Source organism: Phyllopteryx taeniolatus, chromosome 3 (genome assembly GCF_024500385.1).
Source record: "Phyllopteryx taeniolatus isolate TA_2022b chromosome 3, UOR_Ptae_1.2, whole genome shotgun sequence".
Lineage (NCBI taxonomy): Eukaryota > Metazoa > Chordata > Actinopteri > Syngnathiformes > Syngnathidae > Phyllopteryx > Phyllopteryx taeniolatus.
This window is the reverse complement of record NC_084504.1, coordinates 12,718,984-12,745,266: the sequence shown is the minus strand read 5'-3', so window position 1 is coordinate 12,745,266 and position 26,283 is coordinate 12,718,984. Positions and strand designations below refer to the sequence as shown.

The 26,283-nt window shown below is 42.0% G+C and overlaps 2 protein-coding genes across 2 annotated transcripts; one reads left to right on the top strand and one right to left on the bottom strand.

The window, feature by feature from the left end:
• Nucleotides 1-688: 688 nt before the first annotated feature.
• si:ch211-110p13.9 (uncharacterized protein LOC562347 homolog) lies at nt 689-4,092 on the bottom strand. The gene is made up of 5 exons (XM_061766963.1): nt 3,510-4,092; nt 3,163-3,298; nt 2,956-3,089; nt 1,620-2,553; nt 689-1,479 (listed from the first exon to the last, which is right to left on the bottom strand). Exons 1-4 carry the CDS (start codon nt 3,621-3,623, stop codon nt 1,909-1,911), a joined length of 1,029 nt encoding a protein of 342 aa, XP_061622947.1. The 5' UTR covers nt 3,624-4,092; the 3' UTR covers nt 689-1,479; nt 1,620-1,908.
• zcchc8 (zinc finger, CCHC domain containing 8) lies at nt 3,152-26,233 on the top strand. The gene is made up of 15 exons (XM_061766958.1): nt 3,152-3,287; nt 4,275-4,482; nt 4,568-4,607; nt 4,693-4,767; nt 7,202-7,304; nt 7,477-7,554; nt 9,753-9,856; nt 9,967-10,032; nt 10,124-10,184; nt 14,779-14,915; nt 15,001-15,143; nt 17,024-17,130; nt 17,262-17,348; nt 21,150-21,258; nt 23,201-26,233. The coding sequence occupies exons 1-15, from the start codon at nt 3,240-3,242 to the stop codon at nt 24,172-24,174; spliced, it is 2,340 nt and encodes a 779-aa protein (XP_061622942.1). The 5' UTR covers nt 3,152-3,239; the 3' UTR covers nt 24,175-26,233.
• The last annotated feature ends 50 nt before the right edge of the window (nt 26,234-26,283 follow it).

Genomic DNA, 26,283 nt, shown 5'->3' with positions numbered 1-26,283 from the left:
CGTCAGCCTCACAGTTCTGAGGACCCGGGTTCAATCCCCGGCCCCGCCTGTGTGGAGTTTGCATGTTCTCCCCGTGCCTGCGTGGGTTTTCTCCGGGCACTCCGGTTTCCTCCCACATCCCAAAAACATGCATTAATTGGAGACTCTAAACTGCCCGTAGGTATGACTGTGAGTGCGAATGGTTGTTTGTTTCTATGTGCCCTGCGATTGGCTGGCAACCAGTTCAGGGTGTACCCCGCCTCCTGCCCGATGACAGCTGGGATAGGCTCCAGCACGCCCGCGACCCTAGTGAGGAGAAGCGGCTCAGAAAATGGATGGATGAGGGGGTCTTTTAGCTGTGCTTTGTCTGGTCGCTCACCTATTACCTGTTTGCCATGGGTGACCGTGCCAGGAGCATAAAGCCCCAGACAACTTAGATCCTAGGATTACTGGGACACACAAACCCCTCCACAACAAAATGACAGCCCAGGGAGGTGAAACATTCTCATTTTGTGAAATACTGGATTATTATTTTTTTTTTGTCTTTCTGCCATCATCATCAAAATTGAACCAAATAAAGGGTTGAAATGTTTCAATTCAATTTCAATAGTGTGGTGAACTAATATACAAGTTTCACTTTTTGGAACAAATTATTAAAATAAATGGACTTTCCCTCATTCTAATTTTTTGGCACATACCTGCACAATGGTTCTGTCACTGATGAATTTAGTTTATTTATGCCTTCAGCCGTCACAATAAACAATGATCAATAAACAAGGACATACTTTGCTAGCTGCACATCAACAGGGAATGACTCCAAAAATCTTTGGTAACAAAATAGCTCAAGAAAATATTAAAAACCATCTGCTGTATCTCTACCTTTCTGAATGATGACTTCTACCTTCAGTAGGTGTGTGCAGACTAAACATTTCCCCCTTCTAGCATTCATAACCCACAAGAATAGTTCTACCAAAAATACTTTGATTTTTTAATAAAATGACAAAAATGTTTCAACAAACAAAAATAAATGACACTTGATGACAGTTAAAACAATGTTTATATTTATGCTTTTATATGATACCTTATCCTCAATTCCCAGTTGGATACTTCATCCACAAGGGAAATTCACTCTTCCAGTAGTCTCCATAATGAAAACAAAAAACAGCAATGCAGGAATGCTGAAATGGTAATATTGAAGCTATAAAAATTTTCATAGTATGTAAAATATATATATATATATCATTGATAAAAGTCAAGTTTTTTAAAAATACAATAATAATATACAGCAAGGCTGAGAAGCTTGATCATCTGAAAGGGGCTCAGAGTTGAGCCACTGTTCCTCTGCATCGAGAGGAACCAGATGAGGTGGCTCGGGCATCCAGTTAGGATGCCTCGAAGTATTCCGGGCACATCCCACTGAAAGGAGGGTGTGGGGATGACCCAGGACATGCTGGAGAGAGTATGTCTCCCGGCTTGTCTTGTTACATCATGGGACAATGGCTGGATGGACAGAAATAAAAAGAAATAAAGAAAAGAAAGTCATACTTCCAGTGTGGTGTGAATGTCCAGAATAAAGTGTATGGTGATCAGTGTGCAAGATTATGACAGTAGACTACAGAGTTAAGGTAAGGTGATATTACCTTTTCCCTCCAGGGTGGAAGCCACATGTCATGGGGCGCGGAAAGAGATTTCCCCAGTCAGTCAGTGGAGAAGGGTAGTGACAGCAGTCTTGTCACTGAAGCTGCTCCTCTGGCTAGAGATGGTGCTGTGCAGTGGATGCTGTGGATTGTCCATGATGGACAGAAGCTTGTTGATTCCCATGGAAAGTTTCAAATTTAGAATATTGCCTTAAATCGCACTGAAATGTACCAAAAAATATCGAAACATTTACTGGACATTTTCCACCCCTTTTCAGTCCTACTAGGGAATCTATTTGCAGATGAGAGTGGAGTAGAGAACATGTGCCACCCCAGTGATGAGGTTGTGATTGGCGAACTCCAGGATGAGAAGCAGGATGGGGTACTCGCTTTGCCTCTTGGCCTGGTCCTCGTCCCGACTCAGCCCCATCCAGTTCAGCAGCAGCGTCCTCATGGAGTCCGGGAAAAGCTGTGCGGCCAGCTCCTCGGCTGGCGGCAGCTCTCCGATCCTCTGGATGTGGCGCTCCTTGAAGGCCTCCACTCGCCGGCTGATATCGGTGTGGGCCACGGCAAACCGGGAGCCCAGCCACCTGGCGAGCGCCATCTCCGCTGCGTCCCGCTCCTCCACTGTACCGCCCAGGCAGCGCTCAGCGTGCTCCAGGTGGAGCAGGGCTGGCTCTAGATGCTGCTCCGTGAAGTTTTTGGTGGCTAGTTTGTCACTTAGGCTCTGGAGCTTATTCTCAAGTGTGGATAAGGTTTTAGAGCGCTGCTGCGTGGAATAACAGTGATCTGATGACATGTCTCTGCTTCTGTTCTCCAGCTGCTCCGGTGATTGGTCATCAAGCACTTCACTCCCGGTGTCCGATCGGTCCAACTGCGCACTTAGGCTGTAACTGGTCTTCAATGGGCTGTCGTTCATCTGAGATTTCCACAGATCCTGCAACAGGGCGCAGTGTTACAGTGGAACTTTCAATAATGCAAATTTGTGGTCATGGTGGCTGCCAAGGGACTGACAGCAACATAAACGTACTGTAGCTGCAGAATCACCAGTTATAAGAGGGTATGCACACTTGTGCAACCACATTTCAGTTATTTTTACTTTCCCTCTCAAAAAGATTTTCAAACATTCACAGTTGAGTTATATAGTTTATAGGTCTCATTAATTGTGAAAAAAAGCTTTGAAATGATTTATCTTGGTCTCATTTTTATATCACAAAATCTTGCATTTGAATACGTGTGGAGACTATTTAGAACCTCTGAATATCTACACTACCATTGCAGGTGCAGCTGCCTGTGGCTCTGTCAAAGCACTCGTCTCTGTCACATGATACAATCTTACCTGGAAGTTGTTGAGCACTGCCAGCTGCTCTCGCTTGGCGTATATCTCAAAGGCCACGCGGAAAAGCCCGTGAATGGTGTAGAACCACAAGCCGTTGTTGGATGGCGCCACCTTCAACCCGCGGAACCGTAAGCCTGAAGAAACGCCACACAAGCGGCCTGATGTCACCATACCTGCTGGGATTTGATACTTTCTTGTCAGGTTTACCTGCAGAGAAGTGGATTTTGGTGGCCAGGCCTTTCCTGGCGAACTTGGCGTGATACCTGGGATGGTTCTCGGCACGGATGTCCGTGTGGGCCAAGAGGTCAGCACCAAGAAAGAGCGGAACCGATGCAAGTGAACCCTGAAACAGCAACTGTTATATACACATATACACACACATATATATATATATATATATATATATATATACATATACATATATAAAGTTGAAAACAGACACCTGCCATACACTGTATTGAATATAATTATACACTAGTTATTTCCACTATATTTCATATATCGTACAATCACATTTTATTTCACATACATACAAAAATAGCTGCCCTACGTACCTTTTTGGGATCCTCTGTGAGTATAAAATTCGACTCGTTAACCAAATAAATGTAACGAATTTTCCTCGAGCCTCCGTCCCAATGCGGCAACGACAAATAAGTAAGGTTCGCCATTGTCTACGTACAATACCAGCGAATACTGTTTCGCCAAAATACGAGAACTGAGTCGGAACGCTAACAATGTAGCGACACCGTGTAATCACTTAAACCCCGAGTTGTGACTTACAGACTACATCCGCCAATTTTAACCCGTACATGTTCACCTTTAACCTGAGTTTTGTCTTACAGGCTCGGCAGACAGGTTCGTAAAAACAACAATTTGACGAAATATTTCTCATAATTCCCTATGTTACCCTGCGAAACAAAGAACATGCGTTACAGTGACGTCACTCGCGAGAAGGGGGGGGGGGTTACATTTCGTTCACAGACTTTTAACTACTTAGCGTACGTATATAAATGTCTAATTTATGTCGTGTGACGAAACTGTTGCATATTATATATTATCCTTTAACTTGCTCTGACGTCCAATTTCTCAAACCCACACATGTGAAAGCTTGCAAAACAACCAATAAGAACACCCACTTGTGTCACGTGGTGAGACCTGTACCATTTGACCAATTAACGCAAAGTATATTACGTCATAAAACACTGTGGTTCAGTATGTCAATAAGAGCGGCCGTTTGGGTCACATGATAGGCCCCGTGACATATTCGACCAATCAACGCTAAATATTCTTGGCCACGCTCATCCTCTCTCATTGACCAGGGAGCTGTAATGGAAAAAATGGCTGAAGTCGATTTTGGAGACGCGAAGCTCTTTGAGCAACCAGAGGACTTTATCCCGGCCCCCACGCACATTCGCTTTCCGGACGGGGAAGGCGCCGATACAGCGGAGGACGATGGAGAGACTGGGAGACTCCGGAGCCGCCTGGTCGAGTGCGACGACTGCATTGAGAAGCTAACGGAAGAGAATATCCTTGCGCGGCTGAGCATTTCCGATGCTAACTGTAGCTAGCTATGTAGTTTTAATACTGTAATCCTTAATTTGTGGTTCACATAAAGCTTTGAAAAGAAAGTTGAACATCCTGACGCGACCCAGGTGACAAATTAACACTGTGGTGGTGGTTTTAGTTTAAAGGGTTGTGGGCTTGTGGATAATGTTGTCTGTTGTTTTTCCTGTACAGCGGAATCACGATAGAAGATGTCAACATCGGCGGGCCCATCGCTCAAATTATTTACTCCAACAATGTCATATCAAAGTAAGTTTCAAAAGGGGTTGAAGCGTGGGTTGAGGTTTAAAAGTAGGGTTTCAGGACAAGGTTAGGTTTTTAAGCCAGTGGTAAGGTTTCAAGCGTGGCAAAGAGTGTCAAGAGTAAAACAGGTTTAAGGTTTAAAATTAGGGTTTCTAGTCAGGTTTCTTTCAAGCATTGGTAAGTGTTTCAAGACAGGAAATTCGGTTTCAATACAGGGTTAGGGTTCAAAGTAGGGTTTCAAGCCTGGGTAAGGATGTCTAAATGGGGTTAAGGTATTAAATTTGGGTTTCTAGGCAGGTTTTATTTTTCAAAGTTGGGTTTTAAGACCGGGTTAAGGTTTCATAGTAGAGTTTCAAGTGTCGGTTAGGGTTTCAAGACAGGGTTATGGTTTCAACAGTTTAAGGTGTGGTTTAGGATTTTCAAATTAGGGTTAAGGTTTAAAATTACGGTTTCAAGATGGAAGTGAGTTTAAAATTTGTTGTTCTAAGCCTGGGTTGGGGTTTTCAAGTACAGTTCCAAATCTGCGTGAGTGAATCAAGCCAAGGTTTGGGTTTCATGAAAGGGTTAAGGTTTAAAATTTAGGTTTCAAGTCAAGGATATGGGGTTTAAATTAGGGTTTTAAATCTGGGCAAGTGTTTCAAATGAGAGTCAGAACTTCAAGCAAGGTTTAAATATTTCAAGATAGGGTCAAGATTAGGCTTTACACGATCAGGATTTTTGGGGCCGATCAGCGAGTTGAAAAAAACGATAACCGATCACAAGATGGCGGAATGCGTCTTTAAATGACGTGGTCATTTACTGTATATACTTGTGTACTTAATTGCTCATAAAATTATATTTACAATAAATCTAGCTTTGTTCATTTATTCCAGTGAGGCATAGTCACAGACAGAACAAATGATAAATGGTCTTCTATAAGGAAGTACATACAGTAATTAATGTATCCACTTTTTGTGCCATTTTTGTTTGTTGGTGTGCTGTGAGAGTTTTCAATTGTAAAATATGTTTTCTTTACTCCATAAAGGTTGAAAATCACTGCTCTAGCCAGATCATGTATTCTAATCAGTCAGGTCAAACCAACATTACAACATGACAGAAATAATGGGTGCTAACTTGCTGTAATTAAATTACTTTATTTTTAATGAAATGACTTCACCCACACCGAAACTTTAGAGCATGATTCGACAGAACCAGAATCAGAATCATCTTTATTTGCCAAGTATGTCCAAAACACACAAGGAATTTGTCTCCGGTAGTTGGAGCCGCTCTAGTACAACAGACAGTTTACAGAACACTTTGGAGACATAAAGACATTGACAAAAAAACAATTGTGCAAAAAGATGCAGAGTCCTCCAGCACTTAGAGCAGTTCGAATGACTAATATTGCAATAGTCCGGTGCAATGACCATTGTGCAAAGGGCGCTGAGACTTCAAGGAGTGTATGCGGTTTAAAGTGATGAGTAGTGTGATAATCTGGGACAATGTTGGTTGTGCAAAAGTTACAGATACTCCTCAATCAGTGTGCAAATGGAGCAGATGCTACTCTGGCATGAGTGGCCAGTATATGCAAATAGTGCAGCATGGCGAGACAACTACAGTGAGTGCACGAGTAATACATAATTGGCCCCACAGAAATGTGACAACGAACTCAAGTCAAAAAAATTGCCAGCTTGTTGTAATGGAATTATAGGTTAGGTGTTTAAAAAGTTGATCGCAAGAGGGAAGAAGCTGTTGGAATGTCTACTAGACATGTTTACGTCCAACCCTTCGTGGTACCACTAGCTTGCTAGGCTACATAACGTTTTGTTGTCTGCCTGCGAGCCATATCGTATTCAAAGTACGGGAACATAACTCAAGCAAGCCTTAAGCCAACGTCCTCTCCTATCCTGAGCACCGGTGACCACCAACACACATTTTCCCCCATTTTGTCCTTATTATACAAGAGCTCCACTCTTGTTGTCGTCGCCAAGGTAACAAGTGTATCCAGTCACATTTGAGTTGACAAAGCCCAATGATTGTAAAAAACGGGGTGCGGTGGTATCGGAATACAAGATTTTATTGCAGTAGTCTGACATAGTGCAATTGTGAAAGAGCAAATTTGTCTTGTTTGAGCTGGGCATTACATTTTTTTTTAATAACTTTATTGGCTCTCAGATATTTCCAATACTACATCAAAAGATGCGCGACAAGGCTAAAAATAAACTAGCTTTTGGATTCAAATATCCTGTGCATGATGGCAACGCGGAGTAAATGTCTTTTGCAGAGCCTTGATCGGACTGGGGAATTATGACATTAAAGCCGATCAGCATAAAATGCTAAATATCGGCAAGTCTAGTCAGGATGTTAAAGTAGGATTTCAAAAACCCAAAAATTCAGAAGGTCCAAATCAATGTCCTTTTGTTGACAAAAATCTTGTCCTCACTGAAACTTTAATTCTCAGGCAATGTCGTCAAGAAATCGAGGATTCCATCTGCGGTGTTATACTGAGATATCAGAAAGAGGGAAACCACGACAGACGCTCGGCATCACACATGAAGCCTCAGGTGTGCACGCTCGTCTGTGTCCGTGCTTGTGTAGATGTGCTGCATGGGTGTGTGGATGTGATGCGTCTGTATGTAAATGCTGCGTTTGTGTTGATGTATATATACCATGTATGTTTTCATTTTGATCACTAAAAAAAAAAAATACAAAAATTCTTCTGTGTCCTCTGTGAAGCCTTCCTCATTTGCCATTGATGAAGACCCACTCAACATGTCCTCCACTAGCGTGGGAACCACAACGGAAGCCTTTAAAGTGAGTTCACACACTCACAAATCCTGTTTTCACAGCCTTAACTGACTCTGTGGAAAAGTATACCTTGAGCCTTCGGCAGGGGCGTTCAGTTTAACACCCCCACTCACTTCTCCTGCCCTTTTGTGTTGAAAGCAATTGTCACTGTATTTTAAATATTACCCATTTTAAAAATATTTTACATGTCAGGAATGAGGGAATTATCTTGAGTTTGAGACGCTTTGTCTAGGGCTGCAGCTATCAAACATTTTTAGTATTCTAGAATCATACTAAAAATGTTCTCTAATCGGATATTCGGATAAACTATGTTTGCGTGGGTAAAGAGCAATTATGAATGCACAACAAAAAATAAGCAATTTCCCCTAATAATGAATGACTAATTGGTTCTTTTTTAGATAATCACATTTTATTTAAATTCACATCGAGCATTAAACTGTATTTTGTTGTCTTAAAACATTTTCAGTGCGGCAATTCAAACCGAAAACACACACAAATAAATTTCAGCTTAACCTTATCATTTATTATAAGTATAAAAAAACAAGGTATTAATTTAGAAAGGCATAAACAGCCTTTGTTTTTTGCAACTTCACTTGAGTTGCTAGCATTTTAGCAGGTGACATAATATTGCAGTAGTTTCATGGCTGTGCGTTGAGCTTAGACCAGCTGACTAAAACGAAGACACCTCGAGAGGAAACAAATATTACTTTCATGTAGTTTAGGTACATGACCCATTTTACTCGTTGGAGCCTATCCCAGCTGACTTGAATCATAAGCAGATTCTTTCTTTGTCCATACTTTGGCCTTTCCATCACTTTGGTAGAGGTACATCTTGGTCTCATTAGTCCATAAAACTGTTCCAAAACGTTTGTAGCTTATCTCTGTACTACTTTGCAAAATCCAATCTGGCGTTCCCATTCTTTTTGCTGATGAGTGGTTTGCGTCTTGTGGTATGCACTGTATATTTCTTCTCTCAAAGTCTTCTTCGACCAGTGGATTGTGATACCTTCACCCCTGCCCTGTGGAGGTTGACAGTAATGTCACTGACTGTTGTCTTTGGGTGTTTCTTCACAGCTCTCACAATGTTCTTCATAAACTGCTGTAGATGCCCTTGGCCGACCTGTTCGATGTCTGCTGATCAGTACAACAGTAGTTTTTCTTTTTCAGGACATTCCAAATTGTTGTATTGGCTATGGCCAATGTTTGTGCAATAGCTCTGATCAAATTTCCCTCTTCTCTCAGCTTCAAAATGGTTTATTTTTCTCCCATAGACAGCTCTCTGGTCTTCATATTTGCTTAACAGCAAATGTAGTTTTCACAGATGAAACCCAAAGCCAAAAACAAGCACTGTTTAGGCAATCAATCTAAAAGGAAACACCTGAGTAGCGATTAACACCCATCAATCACATGTTCCAATACTTGTCCTCACTTGAAAAGTGCATCGATGGCTTCAAGCGAAAGGTGCTCTCTCCTCCGTTGTTTAATACATCTAGATGTAAATACCATGCAATAAAAGCTGGAATTCAGAACAAATTTATGGTGGTATGATTGGCTTTCCACTTATGTATTATGGCCCCAACCGTGCTCAACCGTGTTGAGAAGCTTAGATATACGCCTGTTACCAATGCCATCATTATGTTTTGCAACAATTAGTTTGCGATGGTCTTGAGACAACTCTTTGCTCTTACCCATCATGAGATGTCTTGGCTCACACCTTGGCAATGAGACCTTTTTGTAGGCCATCAATTAGGGCTGAACCAGCTGATATTTATTTGCATTGACGAGGGGCTGGATTGCTGTTTGATTATTGATAGATTTTAGATATGGTCTTGGCTTTCGATGCCTTTTTGCACCTACCTTTTTTCATGTGTTCAATAGCTTTTCCCTGTGTCATTTCACATTATTACACTTAATTTCTGATCGTATTTGTTCTACTTTGTTTGTATGTATGGATTATTTGGGTTGTTCCCGACATCTGGTGAAGATTTCATGTCAGAAAGCACCTTTGGAAATATATTTAGTGAGAAAAATGGTGACATGTTAAATACTTATTTCAGCTGCTGTACATACACAAACAGACACACAGAACTTCTAACGATCCCATTTCACCCAAATAATTTTTGTCATATATTTTGGAAATCTGCTGCTTTGATGTGCCGAAGGAATAATGACGTGTGTGTGTGTGTGTGTGTGTGTAAAAACAGGTGGTGGGCAGCGTGTTGTATTTCAGAAGCTTCAGCGTGGACAAACTGGGCCAGCCGCTGTTCAATGACAGCCCTCAGCACACTGATGGATGGGAAGTGCCGATGTATCTTAAAGACGGTGCTGACATCGGATCAGTTTGGAGCCTTAAAACACTCTTGCTGTTGTTGCTTGTGTATTCTTCATGAAATGTCATTTCCTTAAGTGGAGCAAAAGCTACCAGCAGATCTTCTACCAGGTTATCGGCACGGATGGGCAGGACATAGAAGTGAAGGACAAAAGGTGTGCTGTAAAATCTGTCATAGATGCACTAGTTCTGTTTTATTATTATTGTTATTGCTAATATTTGACATGAGTTCTGTGTCCATTGCAGGCCCAAATCTGTGTGTTTTAACTGCGGTTCAAGCGCTCATCAAATGAGAGACTGCCCCAAGGTCAGTCAAAATACACACGCAGAGCACAATATTAGTAACACTTGCGCCATCTAATCCAATGAAATTTGAAATTAGTGGTTCAAGTCTGGGCTAGGATTTTAAAGCATGCTTTCCAGCCAGTGTTAGGGTTTCAAGATAGTGTTAAGTCGGGCTGGGCACTATTACCTAAAATTGAATCCCTTCACGGTAATGATATACAACCCCAATTCCAATGAAGTTGGGACGTTTTGTTAAACATAAATAAAAACAGAATACAATGATTTGCAAATCATGTTGGACCTATATTTAATTGAATACACTACAAAGACATTTAATGTTCAAACTGATAAACTTTGTTTTTAGCAAATAATCATTAACTTAAAATTTTATGGCCGCAACACGTTTCAAAAAAGCTGGGACAGGTTCATGTTTACCACTGTGTTACATCACCTTTTCTTTCAACAACATTCAATAAACATTTGGGAACTGAGGACACTAATTGTTGAAGCTTTGTAGGTGGGATTCTTTCCCATTATTGCTTGATGTACAACTTCAGCTGTTTAACCGTCCGGGGTCTCCGTTGTCGTATTTTACCCTTCATAATGCGCCACACATTTTCAATGGGAGACAGGTCTGGACTGCAGGCAGGCCAGTCTAGTACCCGCAGTCTTTTACTACGAACCCACGCTGTTGTAACACGTGCAGAATGTGGTTTGGCATTGTCTTGCTAAAATAAGCAGGGGCTTCCATGAAAAAGATGTTGCTTGGATGGCAGCATGTTTCTCCAAAACCTGTATGTACCTTTCAGCATTAATGGTGCCTTCACAGATGTGTAAGTTACCCATGCCATTGGCACTAACACAGCCCCATACCATCACAGATGCTGGCTTTTGAACTTTGCGTCAATAACAGTCCGGATGGTTCTTTTCCTCTTTGGCCCAGAGGACACGACGTCTGAAATTTCCCAAAACAATTTGAAATGTGGACTCGTCGGACCACAGAACACTTTTCCACTTCAGTCAGTCCATCTTAGATGAGCTCGCGCCCAGAGAATCCGGCGGCGTTTCTGGGTGTTGTTGATAAATCGCTTTTGCTTTGCATAGTTGCACTTTACGGATGTAGCGCCGAACTGTATTTACTGATATTGGTTTTCTGAAGTGTTCCTGAGCCCATGTGGTGATATCCTTTACACATTGTCGATTTTTTATGCATTGCCGCCTCAGGGATCGAAGGTCACGGGCATTAAATGTTGGTTTTCGGCCTTGCTGCGTACGTGCAGTGATTTCTCCAAATTCTCTGAACCTTTTGACAATGATATGGACCGTAGATGGTGAAATCCCTAAATTCCTTGCAATTGTACGTTGAGGAACATTGTCCGTAAACTTCGACTATTTTCCTCACGCACTTGTTCACAAAGAGGTGAACCTCGCCCCATCTTTGCTTGTGAATGACTGAGCAATTCAGGGAAGCTCTTTTTATACCCAATCATGGCACCCACCTGTTCCCAATTAGCCTGTTCACCCGTGGGATGTTTCAAACAGGTGTTTGATTAGCATTCCTCAACTTTCTTCGTCTTTTTTGCCACCTGTCCCCTCGGCTCGGCGCCTGTACGTTGAGGTTTGCCCCAGTGGACGAGAGGGTAGCCTCCCTCTGCCTTCGAGTGGGGGACGTCGGGTCCTGACTGTTGTTTTTGTGTGTATGCACCAAACAGCAGTTCAGAGTGCCCACCCTTTTTGTAGTCCTTAGAGGGGGTGCTGGAGAGCGCTCCTCCTTGGGACTCCATCATTCTGCTGAGGGCTTCAATGCTCACGTGGGCAATGACAGTGAGACCTGGAAGGGTGTGATTGGCAGAAACGACAGGCCCGAACGTATTGTGAGCGTCTGCTGGGAACGTCTGGCAGAATCCCCTATCAGAAGGAGTTTCAACTCCGACCTCCGAGAGGCGGGGGACATTGAGTCTGAGTGCACCATGTTCTGCGCCTCATTGCTGAGGCGGCCAACCGGAGCTGTGGCCATAAGGTGGTCGGTGCCTGTCGTGGGGGCAATCCTCGAACCCGTTGGTGGACACCAACGGTGAGGGATGCCGTCAAGCTGAAGGAGTCTTATCGGGACTTTTTGGCCTGTTGGACTCCTGAGGCAACTGATTTGGTACCGGCTGGCCAAGTGGAATGCAGCTTTGGTGGTCACAGAAGCAAAAACTCGCGCATGGGAGGAGTTCGGTGAGGCCATGGAGAGAGACTTCCAGATGGCTTCGAGGAAATTCTGGTCGACCATCCGGTGTCTCAGGAGGGGGAAGCAGTGCACCATCAACACTGTGTATAGTGGGGATGGGGCGCTGCTGACCTCGACTCGGGACGTCGTGAGTCGGTGGAGAGAATACTTAAAGAGGGGTGGATGAAATTCTCTCTGAGTTCCTAAAGGCTCTGGATGTTGTGGGGCTGTCCTGATTGACACGCCTCTGCAACAACGCATGGACATCGGGGACAGTGCCTCTGGATTGGCAGACTGGGGTGATGGTCCCCCTTTTTTAGAAGGGGGACCGGAGGGAGTGTTCCAACTACAGGGGGATCACACTCCTCAGCCTCCTTGTTCGACTGGTGTCAGAGGTTGGTCCGCATTGCTGGCAGTAAGTGAGGGTCGGACTCCGCCAAGGCTGCCCTTTGTCACCGATTCTGTTCATAACTTATATGGACAGAATTTCTAGGCGCAGCTTGTTATCCGCCATGGAGGTGAGGATTAGGAAGTACATGAGCGCAAACTCCTGGACTTTTTTCCCCTCTTCCCAACTTTTACGCTGCTATTTAATTCAAGCCACGGTGAGTGTTTTAAGAGTTTTAAAATAGGCTTTCAGGACAGGATTAGGGTTTTAAATTTGGGGTTTAAAATGGGGTTCGGGTTTATAATACCGCAATTTCTCGTGTATTATGCACATTCCCCCCCTCCCCCCCCAAAAAATCATCAAAAGTCAATAGTGCACATTATACAGGGAAAATGAAAAAAAACTTTATAAATGTATGCTGCCATCTAGAGGTTATGAAAAAGCTGTACATTTTCTTTCTAGTATGCCATTGCCACCTAGATGTTATGAAAAAGGTGTAGCCTGCACTTTCATTCCAATATGACAGGGTACATATGACTGCATATATGTACAGTTGTGCTCATAAGTTTTGATACCCAGGCATAATTTGTGAAATGTTTTGTTTTTTGTTTTGTTTTTTTAAATACGACTGACTGAACAAGAACCATCATTTTATTTATGGTTATGTTTTGTTTAATGACAATGCTTTTCTGAAATGCTTGACAGTTAAATTTGAATCCCATTAAAATAAAATTAAGTGTTTTGCCTGGCCCTTCATGTTTTCTTTAAATTGTACACATCTTACAAATTCTGCCTGGTTAATCAAACATATGAACAACTGTGTTTTCTCATTTACTAAATAAAAGTAGGGCTGGCATTTAAAAATAAGAGCAAGTAAATGAAAAGAAAGTATTACGTGTTCAAATAAAGGGCTTAACTTCACAAATTATATGAAAAACTTTAACAAAATACAGATGGTGCTTTGTTTTTATCATATGGATAGAAGCAAAATCATGCATTGTAAAAAGGCATTATACATGGGTAGAGGGGTTTTCCAGAATTTTGAGAAACTTTGGGGGTGCATATTATACATGGGTGCGCATTATACATGAGAAATTACGGTATGGGTACGTATTGACTCAAAAAAAGTGCTTTAATGTAACGGGCAATTTGCTATCTTGTACGGCACCACGCCCCTATTAGTCCGCTCTGTTAAGGTTCCAGTGTATTTCTTTTTCCTTCTGGAAGCAATAGGGTGTGTTCTACTGGGATGCAGCAGCCAATCACAGTGCACCGGCGCATGTCCTGCCTCGAACAATGTGTGAATCCTAATAACGCGTCATTGACTGTGCGTCACGCAATGCAACTAAAGTAGGCACTGTAACTTAGTTTTTTTGTTTTTGTTAATTTCGAAACTGAGAAAGCGTTCGCTGGTGATCACGAGTGCGGCAATACAAAAAAAAATTATCAAAGGAAATGTGCAGCAAATTGGCTACCAGAGCAATTAATATTTTAATCTTTTAAATAACAATGTAATTGACCTGTAATGTTGTTTTTCATCCCCCCCCCCCCCTTTCCTGAACAGAAAAAGAACAGTTTCCCTGGATCGGTTTGTCGTGCCAAAATCAACCAATGAACTAGAAAAGAAAAGAAAAAAGGAAGAAAAAAAAACTCACCAGAATCAGAATTTTGTTTCAAAGAAGGGGTTCAAGACATGGATTGGATTTCAAATTAGGGTTTCAAGCCTGTTTTGCTTTCAAAGTAGGTTTGCAAGCCATGGTTAAGGTTTCAAAGTACACTTTCCAGCCTTGGTTAAGGTTTTAAATTAGGGTTTCAAGCCAGGGTTCTGGTTTCGAGGCAGGATTAGGGTTTTACATTGGGATTTCAAGTCAGTGTTATATTTTCAGGGTTTCAAAGTAGGGTTTTAAAACATGATTAGGGTTTCAAGCCTAAACTCAAATTTTAAACCAGGGTTACATATTGAATAATCACGTGTCATAATCATTACGACACATTAGTTTGGTTGTGTGTTGTCAGCCTAAAGACGTGGCAGCCATCAACGAGAGAAGAAAGGAGTTCAACCAGAACCAGAACCTGGCCGGGCTCAGTAACCACCGCTACCATGCCGACGAGGTGGAGGAGCGTTTCTCCAAATACAAGCCTGGAATCTTGAGGCATGGATTTCTTGTTACACACACACACACACTTCTTGTTTGAGTAAACCTTCGTTTGTAAAGTATGATGTGGTGTCATGTGCAGTGAGGACCTTTTGTCAGCACTGGGATTGGATTCTAACACCCTGCCGCCTCTCATCTATCGCATGAGGCAACTGGGCTATCCGCCTGGTTGGCTCAAAGAAGCCGAAATGGAGAACTCTGGTTTAATGCTCTACGATGGAAATGGTATGACTACTTACTAGGCCTGGGCGAGTATTAGTTTTTTTGTTTTTTTTGATGTTTCAATTAATTTGAGAGTTGTCGTTAGGACTTTGTTTTTTTTTTTTTGTTTTTGTTTTTTTTTCCCCCATTAGAAAAAAAAAAGCACTGAGGTACGGTGGTCGACTGGTTCGCACATCTGCCTCACAGATCTGAGGACCCAGGTTCAAATCTGCCCTTGGCCTGTGTGGAATTTGCATGTTCCCCCCGTGCCTGCATGGTTTTGCTCTGGGTACTCCGGTTTCCTCCCACATCCCAAAATCATGCATCATAGGTTAATTGAAGACTCTAAATTGTCCGTAGGTGTGAATGTGAGGGCGAGTGGTTGTTTATATGTGCGCTGCGATTGGCTGGCGACTACTTCAGGGTATCTTCTCGCCCAAAGATAGATGGGATAGGCTCCAGCACACCCGCGACCCTAGTGAGGATAAGCGGTACGGAAAATGAATGAATGAAATAGCATTGATTTATCAATGTTGGAAAGTTTTGACCCAAAGTTCAGTGGAACCTCGATAAAATGGACCGTGATATAACGGATATCTTATAAAACGGACCTTTGGGATAGAACAATGTGTCCAAAAATTGTTTCCATTTGTCACTTAAACTGCTGTTGACAAAGTCAATTGGCTGCTGTTGTTTACTGGCGCTGTGGCACAATGCGGGCAGAGAATGGGACTGACGTATTTCCAGATCACATATACACAAAATAAATAGATCCAATTCTTAAAAAAAAAAAAAGAAAAAAAAAAAAAAGTGCCTTGTGCCTACGCGGCTGCCATGTTGAATGTGGGCAATTGACGTGGCGGCCATGTCATGATCTTATTTTGATCTACTTTACGCCAATCTGATCGGTATCGGCCAATAATTATCGTTTTATGCTGATCGGCTTTAATGTCATTCTCTGTCATTGATCGGCTCTGCAAAATACATTTACTCCACGTCGCTGTTGTGTACAGTATATTCAAATCCAAAAGCTAGTTTATTTTTAGCCTTGTAGCGTGTCTTTTGATGTAATGCTTTAAATATCTGGCCACCAATAGTTATTTAAAAAAAAAAAAAAAAAAAAAACATGTCGGAGGTGTGGGACAGACCACATGTAATGCCCAGATCAGACTACAAGAAAAATTTGGTCTTTCACGATTGCACTATGCACTACTACTGCATTATAATCTTGTATTCCGATACCACCTCATCCCGTCTTTTACGATCACTGGGCTTTATCTCGTCAACTCAAACGCTACCAGATACACTCATTACTATGGCAATGACGACAATAATGGATCGCACCGTGTGTTTATAAGAACAAAATGGGGAAGACAGTGTGTTGGTGGTCACCGGTGTTCAGGAGAGGATGTTCTTTTAAGGCTTTCTTGAGGTATGTTCACAGACCTTTAATACGATACCGCTTGCAAGCAGGCAACAAAACGTTATGTAGCCTAGCAAGCTATTTGCTAGCACTAACGGTTGTAAGTGAGCATGCAGGCGTTCTGTCGAATCATGCTCTAAAGGTTTGGTGTGTGTGCAGTAATTTAATTACAATAAAGTAATTATAGTAAATTAGCACCCATTATTACTGCCATGTTGTAATGTTGGTTTGAACTGACTGATTAGAATACATGATCTGACTAGAGCAGTGATTTCCAACCTTTATGGAACAAAGGCACATATTTTACAATTGAAAAATCTTACGGCAGAACAACAAACAAAAATGTCACAAAAAGTGTGTACATTAATTACTGTACGTACTTCTTGCCATCTAATAAAGACCATTCATTTGTTGTCTGTCACTATGCCTCACTGCCATAAATAGAACTCACACTTTTCTGTTTTGTTTTTGTTTAATCAAGTGTCAAATGACAACAGTATGACCAGCACACAAAATGTCTCTTATGATGTTTCCAAACTGGTGGATTTCCCAGGATTCAATGTGCCAGCCCCGCACAAAGTCAAAGATGTAAGTCAACACTATTGTCACTATTAAGTTTATTTAAAATGTGGGGGAAAACATTCCCATTATTTATGAAATACTGTCAATGATTCACTATTGAACTAAATGAAGGTTTTGTATTTTGTGCTCTCGTTCAGGAGTTCATGCTTTACAGTTCCGTTCCCATGCAGAGCAATCACTTGAAGCACAACTACGCCGCCTACCTGTCCAGCCACTTTTCTTCGGTAACACGAACTCTACTTGGGTGTAACACTAATCAACTAATTGGACACTGTGTGTCCTGTCCAAATATGCAGCTCACACCGTTTTATTTGGTTTCATCATACTATGGTCCTATAGTCAATTATACAGAAGTGTGTATAAGCTTTTTTCTTTAAAACTTATTTTCAGGAGGGAGTTTGGATGGAAGGATGGATTGTAGGAAGGGTACATTGAAGGAAGCAAGGATGGTATGAAAGGAAGCTACAATGTAGGGGAAGATGTAGGAAATTAGGATGTATGAAAGGAAGGGAAGAAAAATTCAAGGTATGTAGTGGAAAACAGCAAGAGGGAGGACTGAAACTTGGAAGGAAGGGAATCAGGATGTTATGCAGGTGGAAATAAAATAAGTATGTATAAAAGGATGGAGGGGAGGAAGAAGAAACTAAGGATGGAAAGGAATGGTATGAGAGGAAGGATGCAAGAAAGGTAGGAGCAAGCAATAATGGAAGGTAAGTGGGATGGAAGGAAACGAGTGGTATGAAGAGAGGAAAGATGGATGGTATGAAGGAAGAAGGATGTAAGGTATGAAGTAAACAAAGAATGGAAGGAAACAAGAACGGATAGAAGGAAGGGAGGAATGATTGAGGGGCAGGAAGGATGGAAGGTATGAATTGAGGGAAGGAAGAATGAAAGGAAACAAGAATAATATGACAAGAATGATAGGATTGGAGGAATGATGTATGAAAAGAAGGATTGAAGGTATGAAAGTAAAGGAGGGAGGAAGAAGGAAGGGAAGGTAGGAAGGATAGAAGGAAATAAGAATGTATGGGAGGGTGGGGCTACAAGGGCCACAAGGGCCACAAGGACAACGCACACACGCAGGCCTGGACTTGAAACACTAATTTGAAACCATAACCCTTGTTTTAAAACATAATCCTGACTTGAAACCATGGGTTGAAACTAGGGATGTCCTGATCCTATCACGCAATTGAAAATTGGGGTCGATCATGTGATTTTCAGCTGGAGATTGGATGATAAATATATTTTTTCTCCATTTTCTGACATTTTAAAGGTTACTAAGTGACAAAATTATCCAAAACTACAAAGATATTGCCAAACAGAACAGTAATGGGTAGAGAAGGTCAGAAGTAGCGTCATTGTGTCTTTGTAGATTTAGAGAAAGTGTATGACAGAGTATCCAGAAAGGAACTGTGGTACTGCATGCAGGAGTCTGGATTGGCAGAGAAGTATGTTAGAATAATACAGGATATGTATGAGGGCAACAAAACAGTGGTGAGGTGTGCTGTAGGTGGGACAGAGGAGTTTACGGTGAAGGTGTGACTCCCATCAGGGATCAGCCCTGAGCCCCTTCCTGTTTCCAGTGGTGATGGATAGGCTGACAGATGAGGTTAGACTGGAAGCCTCGTGGAGTGTGATGTTTGCGGATGATGTGATCTGCAGTGAAAGCAAGGAACAATTAGAAAGGTGGAGGCATGGACTGGAAAGGAGAGGAATGAAGATTAGTCGAAGTAAGATCTGTGCATGAATGAGAGGGTTGGAGGGGGAAGAGTCAGGCGACAGGGAGAAGAGATAGCAAGGGTGGAGGACTTCATATACTTGGGATCGACAGTCCAGAGCAATTATGAGTGTGGTAAGGAAGTGAAGAAACCGATCCAAGCAGGTTAGAATGGGTGGCGGAAGTTGTCAGGTGTGTTGTGTAATAGAAGAGTATCTGCTAGGAAGAAGGGCAAAGTTTATAAGACAGTGGTGCAGCCAGTCATGATGTACGGATTAGAGAGAGAGGCACAGAAGAGACAACAGGAAGCAGAGTTGGAGGGGGCGGAAATGAAGATGTTGAGGTTCTCTCTAGGAGTGAGCAGGTTGGATAGGATTAGAAATGAGCTCATCAGAGGGACAGCCAAGGTTCGATGTTCTGGAGACAGATAGAGCAGACTTCAAAGGTTTGGATGTCCAGAGGGGAGAGTGAATATATTGGTAGAAGGGTGATGAGGATGGAGCTGCTAGGCAAGAGAACTAGAGGTATAGCAAAGAGAAGGTTGATGGATGTAGTGAGGGAAGACATGAGGGCAGTTGGTGTTAGATAGGAAGATGCAGGACATAGGCTTCCATGGAAAAGGATGACACGCTGTGGCAACCCCTAATGGGACAAGCAGAAAGGAAAAGATGATGATACATTTATATTTTTGTTTGGTGGTTAATCGTGATATTTTTCAAATGTAAAATTTGTTGCCTTGGCTCAACAAAGGCCGACTGATCATACATGAATGAGCTAGGCTTATGCATAAAGTTCACTCCATAAGCTTCATCGTTTTGTTACTAGCAGCACTGATATATGCTTCTACATTAGTCGGGTCCATAAATAATGGGACATGAATCACATTTATTGGCTAACGAATGAGATTTGCTTGCTGTATAGTTTCAACTTTAATTTGTGTATTTACATCCAAATCAGATAAACGGTGTCAGGATTACAACAGTTCGTGTTTATGCCTCCCACCTCTTAAAGGCTAGCTCGGTACATGCTAGCATCGCCTATCCTCAGGTTAAGCAAATTTCCATGTTAATCAAAACACTCCAGTCAGTCACGAACATTATAGCGATATCACTTCCGTGGTACTTCTTGGAGAAACTCATTGCTTGAGCCGTTGGCGGGGTAAGGGGAGTCGTCGGTGCGGATAACTTATGAGAAAGAAAAAATTAAAGTAATAATAATGCATTACACTTATATAGCGCTTTTAAAGACTCTTTACAATTGCATACATTATTCATTCACTTGGTCTGTCTGCATCGTATGGCCGCTAAGAATGCACCTCGGGCAGGTATGATGAGTGCGCTAACGGGCCACTATAAAAACATTACACCATTCTTGGATTTTAACACAGTTTGTTTCCAACTTTCTAGATCTTAAAACACGTTGCAACTAGCAATGCTAGGGTAAGAGTACATTGCATCTCACGATGATAGTTAAAAATAACTTGCCCTGCAAACAGGTCCACTGTTGCTGTCAAAACCTGTTAAAGTGCCTTACATTTGTTTTTTCATCCGCCATTAATATATTTACAACCCGTATACGAAACGCAACAGGAAGTGATTACCTTTTCAAGGAACAGTTGTGGCCCATCTTCCACATTTGCATGGGCCATACTTTTGCACTTGCCCTACAGCGATGGTGTCCAACCTACGACCCGGGGGCCATTTGCGGCCCGTCCTCTATTTTTTGTGCAGCCCGTGGCGAGTCACCATCAAATCCATTCGATCTCTTACTCCTTGTCTTTTCAAAATTTTATGTGACCCCGTACCCCAATTTGCCTGTACCCCAAACTGCCAGTGGTACAAGGGCCTGTTTATAGCTGCTCGCAGCTCTACTTACTCCTTGTCATTCCTTTGTGGTAACGATACTTGTCAGAAGTGTAGCTTCTTTTCTGACATGGAGGCTATGATTTGGGACTTACAATGCGTTGACACCAGACGAGGAATTTAGCCTCCGCAGCTCCATATCTTGCTTAGCCGTGTTAGCTAGCTTAGCCAGCTGTAGCTCCTAGGTTGCTGGGGTGGCACTGGCCGCAGTTTTTTACTTGTCTCATCACAACACCTGCTTTCAGCAGTTGTTTTTCGGTGACAAGAGTATTTCGACCGAAAATCGAAAATGCACTTTTGGGCCATTTTTAGCCAAATAATTTCAGTGATGGAATTTTCGATGCATCACAGATTTTCAAGTGTGTACCTACTTTTGGCCTGCTCTGTATTTTTCACAGTTTGTAGTAAGTGCATTAGTGTGTAAATGACATCTTATGTGTCAACAGCCCGACGGTCCGTGCAGCAAGAGGCCTCACGACTCTGACTCATCTCAAAGCCCCAGGAAGAGGCCCAAATCCAGCCATGATAGCAACTCTGACATGGATATCGAATCAGGTAAACAATAATCAATAAATCTCAACGGTATGAAATGGGTCTGGGTGATTAATCGATGATAATTCTCTCTTATTTGTCAAGCCTTTTTTTTTTCACTTTTATTTTTAGAGGTGACTGTTACCTGAATTCAGAACAGAATGTAGCATTACGCTACTGTTCACTGTGGAGACGGTTACAAATATAGCGCCTTAGGAGCAGGACGTTTTTGGGCACTATCTTTGGCTGCTATAGAGCACAAAAATACGTGGTAAAGCGCAAATAATAAAAGGTTTACTGTATATTTTAAGGGTGTCCCGAGCCGATCTTTGAGATTGGAAATCGGTCCGATATCAGCAAAAAAACGAGTATCGAATCAGACTGGATCTAAAATCTCAGATTTGATCACTCTTATACAAGCAGTCCATTCCAAACTCTCCAGCAGCGCCTGGAAGGCATGCAGACCCCACGTGATCGGAACAGGATGCTAAGGGGATAACATAGCAAGGAGTAAGAGTCAATGTTGCTTGCTTAGTCATTTATTGACACTGCAGTTAAACACACAATAAAAAAATTACACCTATTGAATGTTAAAATACATCAGACTTTTTCTTTATTTATTTTCCACAAAAATCGCTTGCTCAAAGCTAACACAATTAATGAAAAACACCATTGACGAACTAACGAAAATTAGCATTGAACTCGGGCACGTATGTCTCAAAATAATGAATATTGGTACACAAACGCTGTATAAACACATAGAAAAAGGCACTATAACAATACTATGTCATATATTCTTCAAACTCTGTGGAAAAATTAGTCATTAACAGTATTTGATCATGGCATCTAGATATCTGCATGTATCAAGATGTGCACAGCAGGAGGAGTGATCCCAACGAGGCACACAGAGACCGCAAAGCACCTCGAGCCTCACTACATAATTCCTAATTTCATATCTGCCACGACAGTCAATAGACTAAACCCCAGTCGCATCAAGAAGTTCAAAAATGTATTGCCGCACATCTGGAGAAAGCAAATGCTGTTCTCACCTAATACTGACAGTAAAAAATATACTTTAAAAGTATCATTTGTATTATTTATTGAGGTTATTTTTTGTTGTTTTCTGTTTATTTAATCTATTATAATGTAAAATATGCTTATGTTTAAGTTGAGCAGTGGTTATGTTGCAACTTCAATATTTTTTATTTGTTTGGTTGAAGTTATTTTACAGGATTTCCTAATATAATTTTTATTTTATTCAATTGTAGTACATTATTTTAAAAGTTACTTTGTAACCCATTGGTTAATAATAAATGTCAATTTTTCCTCATGCCTACTGTTGCTGATTATCATTCTCTGTTTGAGTAATATTGCTTGATCAAGCCTTTTCTAACATTCCATACCACAAAATACGTAAAGTATGTATGATTATTCCTGATATCTTATCGGACCGATATCGGCCAAAACAAAAGCCTGCAGTATCAGTATTGGATTGGAAATGAAAAAGTAGGATCGGGACAGCCCTAGTATAAAAACACTACTTTTGTATTAGAGATTTGGCCTAGAATGAAAGCTCCTCCCCTCACTTCAACAGAGTTCCTTGGCACCAAGATGCCACAGGGTGGCACCAAAATCTACTTTTATCTTCGACAGAGCTTGGGCAAAAAAAATCAGTGAATAGGAAAGCAAGTAATAGTGGATAGGTTCCCTCCACCCCCCGCCAAATCTGTGAATTTAAAATATGGGGGAAATGCTTTATTTTTTTTATTTTTTTTTTTTTTTTTACTAATTGTCATTTGTTAATTAATTTATTGTAAATTATGTATTCTCTAAATAGTTTTATTAAACACTTGGTTTGTTAATGATACTTATATTAATATATAAAAAAAAGCAATAATCAGTACAAATAATTTTATTCTTAAAATTGTAATACAAATAACAAAACGTTCACGTTTCTGCCCACCAGATCCTGGGAATCCTTACCAGACCCCCCGCCGGGGCGACTTCCATTTTGAACCGCCGGTGCCCCCGGGCTCCCCTTGCTTCAGCTCGCCCCCGCCTCTACCGCATGGCACCCCACCCGCAACCCCCACCCCACCGCCTCTCCCGAAAAGCACGCCACCCTGCACACCCAGAAACAGCTCCCCGGCGATGTGGGGGCCTGACTGGGTGGTGATGGACGAGGCCGTGGAGGACGAGCTCACCCTGGAGGAGCTGGAAAAGCAACAGAGGCTAATCTGGGCGGCACTTCAGAACGCCGACACCCCCACCAACAGTGACCCGGCGACACCCACGGCCGGAACCCCTGCTGGGCTGTCACCCACCGTGTCCACGCCTCCACGGGGTGACTCTGAAATGGAATTTGTCAAAGAAGCAGGTGGATGTCGGGATGAGAATCAAATGTTGCCTGGACTAGTTTATCCTCAGAATAGCGGCACCCAAAGCCTAGCTGGACCCCAACAGGGCGGCACCCCTGCTGTTATCACAAAAGGTGACATTCCTCCAGCCAAATCTGAAGACAACAGCCCGCAAAGTCCTGCTGCACTTATATCTCAAGTAGACTGTCCCCAACGTCCTGATCCCAAAAAATCCCAAGACCGTCTCCGAAGTCCAAGTCCCATCAAATCCCTGGATGAAAGCCCTCAAAGTGCTGCTCCACTACAAGAGGATACCCCCAAATGTCCCAGTCCCAGCAAATCCCAAGAAGACAATCCCCAGAGCCCCAATCAAGATTGCCAGGATGTAAACGGGCCCTCCCCTAAGGCCGTGGCCCCCAAGGTGTCGGCCGTTCCCCACCGGAGCCGCTTCGCAGAGGGCATTGTGCCTTTTGAGGACACACCCGAATACACAGAGGTGGCTGAAGCCACGGGGACGTACCTCCGCATCAGAGACTTGCTCAAGAGTTCACCTCGCAATTTAGCCAAGAAAAAAACAGAATGAAAAAAAAAAAAAAACATTCTTGGCTTATGTTTTTACTTAGATTTTTATGTACAGCGTCTACGAGGCAGGAAGGGACATAATGCGAAAGATTTTTCTATTTTTTTTCCCCATCTTATCGTTAGTTGTATTTGTGACATGTCTAAAATGCATTTTGTTTTTGGGGCGTCCACTACACAACAGTCTTGAAGTAAACATCAGCTTTGCCTCAGTGTGTCTATTGAAGACAGCAATTGTTTGTTTTTTTGTTTGTCCATCCATTTTCTCTACCGATTTTTCTCAATTGGTCGCATGTGATCTGGAGCCTAGCCCAGCTGACTTTGGGCAAGAAGCTGGGAACACCCTGGGCCAGCCCATCGCCAGGCACAGCACAGACAAACAACCATTCACACCTACAGTGTTTATAACCTCTACAGTGGTATGAAAAAGTGTTTGACCCTTTGCCCCCATGTTTGTCACACTTAAATATTTCCCATCATCAAACTAATTTAAATATGAAAAAACAGCATTTTGTGTTGTCTGACTGTTTTTTATTATTAAGGGAGGGAAAAAAATCCAAACCTACATGGTCCTGTGTGAAAAAGTGATTGCCCCCTCCACCTAATAACTTCTTGGGCCACCTTTAGCAGCAACAACTGCAATCAAGGGTTTGCGATAACTTGTAATGAGGGCTGTGGAGGAATTTTGGCCCACTCATCTTTGCAGATTTGTTATAATTGAGCCATGATGGAGGGTTTTTGAGCATGAGCCACCTTTTTAAGGTCATGCCAAATACAGCATGAGGTCACGAACAGATGGATGGACATTCTCCTGCAGGATTTTTTGGGAAACAGCAGAATTCATGGTTCCATTTATCACAGCAAGTTCAGCAGCAAAACAGCCCTAGACTGTCACTACCACCACCATATTTTAATGTTAGTATGATGTTTTATTCTCAAATGGAGTGTTACTTTTACACCAAATGTAATGGGACACACACCTTCCAAGAAGTTATTTTCTCGTCAGACCAAGGCATTTGATCCAAAGTCTTGGGGATCATCAAGATGTCTTCTGGCAAAATTGAGATGAGCCTTAATGTTCTTATTGCTCAGCAGTGGTTTTCGTCTTGGAACTCGGCAATGCAGGCCATTTTTGCCCTGTCCCTAATGGTGGAATCATGAACACTGAAGTGAGGCCTGCACTGCAGTGCCTTGGGTCTTGTGGGTTCTTTTTGACCTCTTGTATGAGTTGTCGCTGCGCTTTTGGGGTAATTTTGGTCAGCCTGCCACTGCGGGGAGGGTTCATCACTGTTATGTTTTTACCATTTGTGGATAATTGCTCTCACTTCCACACTGATAGGGCTCAATTACTTTCATTCTCATTTGTTCCTGAGTTTCTTTAGATCTCGGCATGATATCTAGCTTTTGAGGATCTTTGGGTCTACTTCACTTTGTCAGGCAGGTCCTATTTAAGTGATTTCTTGATTGAGAACAGGTGTGGCTGTATGAGGCCTGAGTGTGGCTAGAGAAATTAAACTAAGGTATGATAAACCACAGTTATGTTTTAACAGGGAGGAAGGTCAATCACTTTTTCACACAGGGCCATGTAGGTTTGGATTTTTTTTCTCCCTTAATAATAACCATTTAAAAACTGCATTTTGTGTTTACTTGTGTTGTCTTTGACTAATATTTAAATCTGTTTGATGATGGGAAACATTTAAGTGTGATAAACATGCAAGAAATCAGCCAGGGGGCAAACACTTTTTCCATACCACTGTACATGCCCCTGTTTAAATGCCAGGTTTTTGTGATAGGAAAAAAACGAGATGAGACTAAGCACTCATTTAAAAACTTTTCACTATTAATGTGACCTATAACTTCTACAACTCAATTGACCCCAAAAAAATCTTTTTGAGAAGGGAAGTAAAAAATAACTGAATGTTTGCTAAAGTGTGCACACTCTCTTATAATTTGGGGATGTGGCTGTGATCGAGTTCTAACTCATATTAAATTGGAGTTAGCACACACCTGCCACCATGTAAAGTGCCTCTGATTAACCCAAATAAAGTTCAATTGTTCTAGTAGGCTTTTCCTGACATTTTTGTAGTCCCATCTTACAGCACAAGCTATGGTC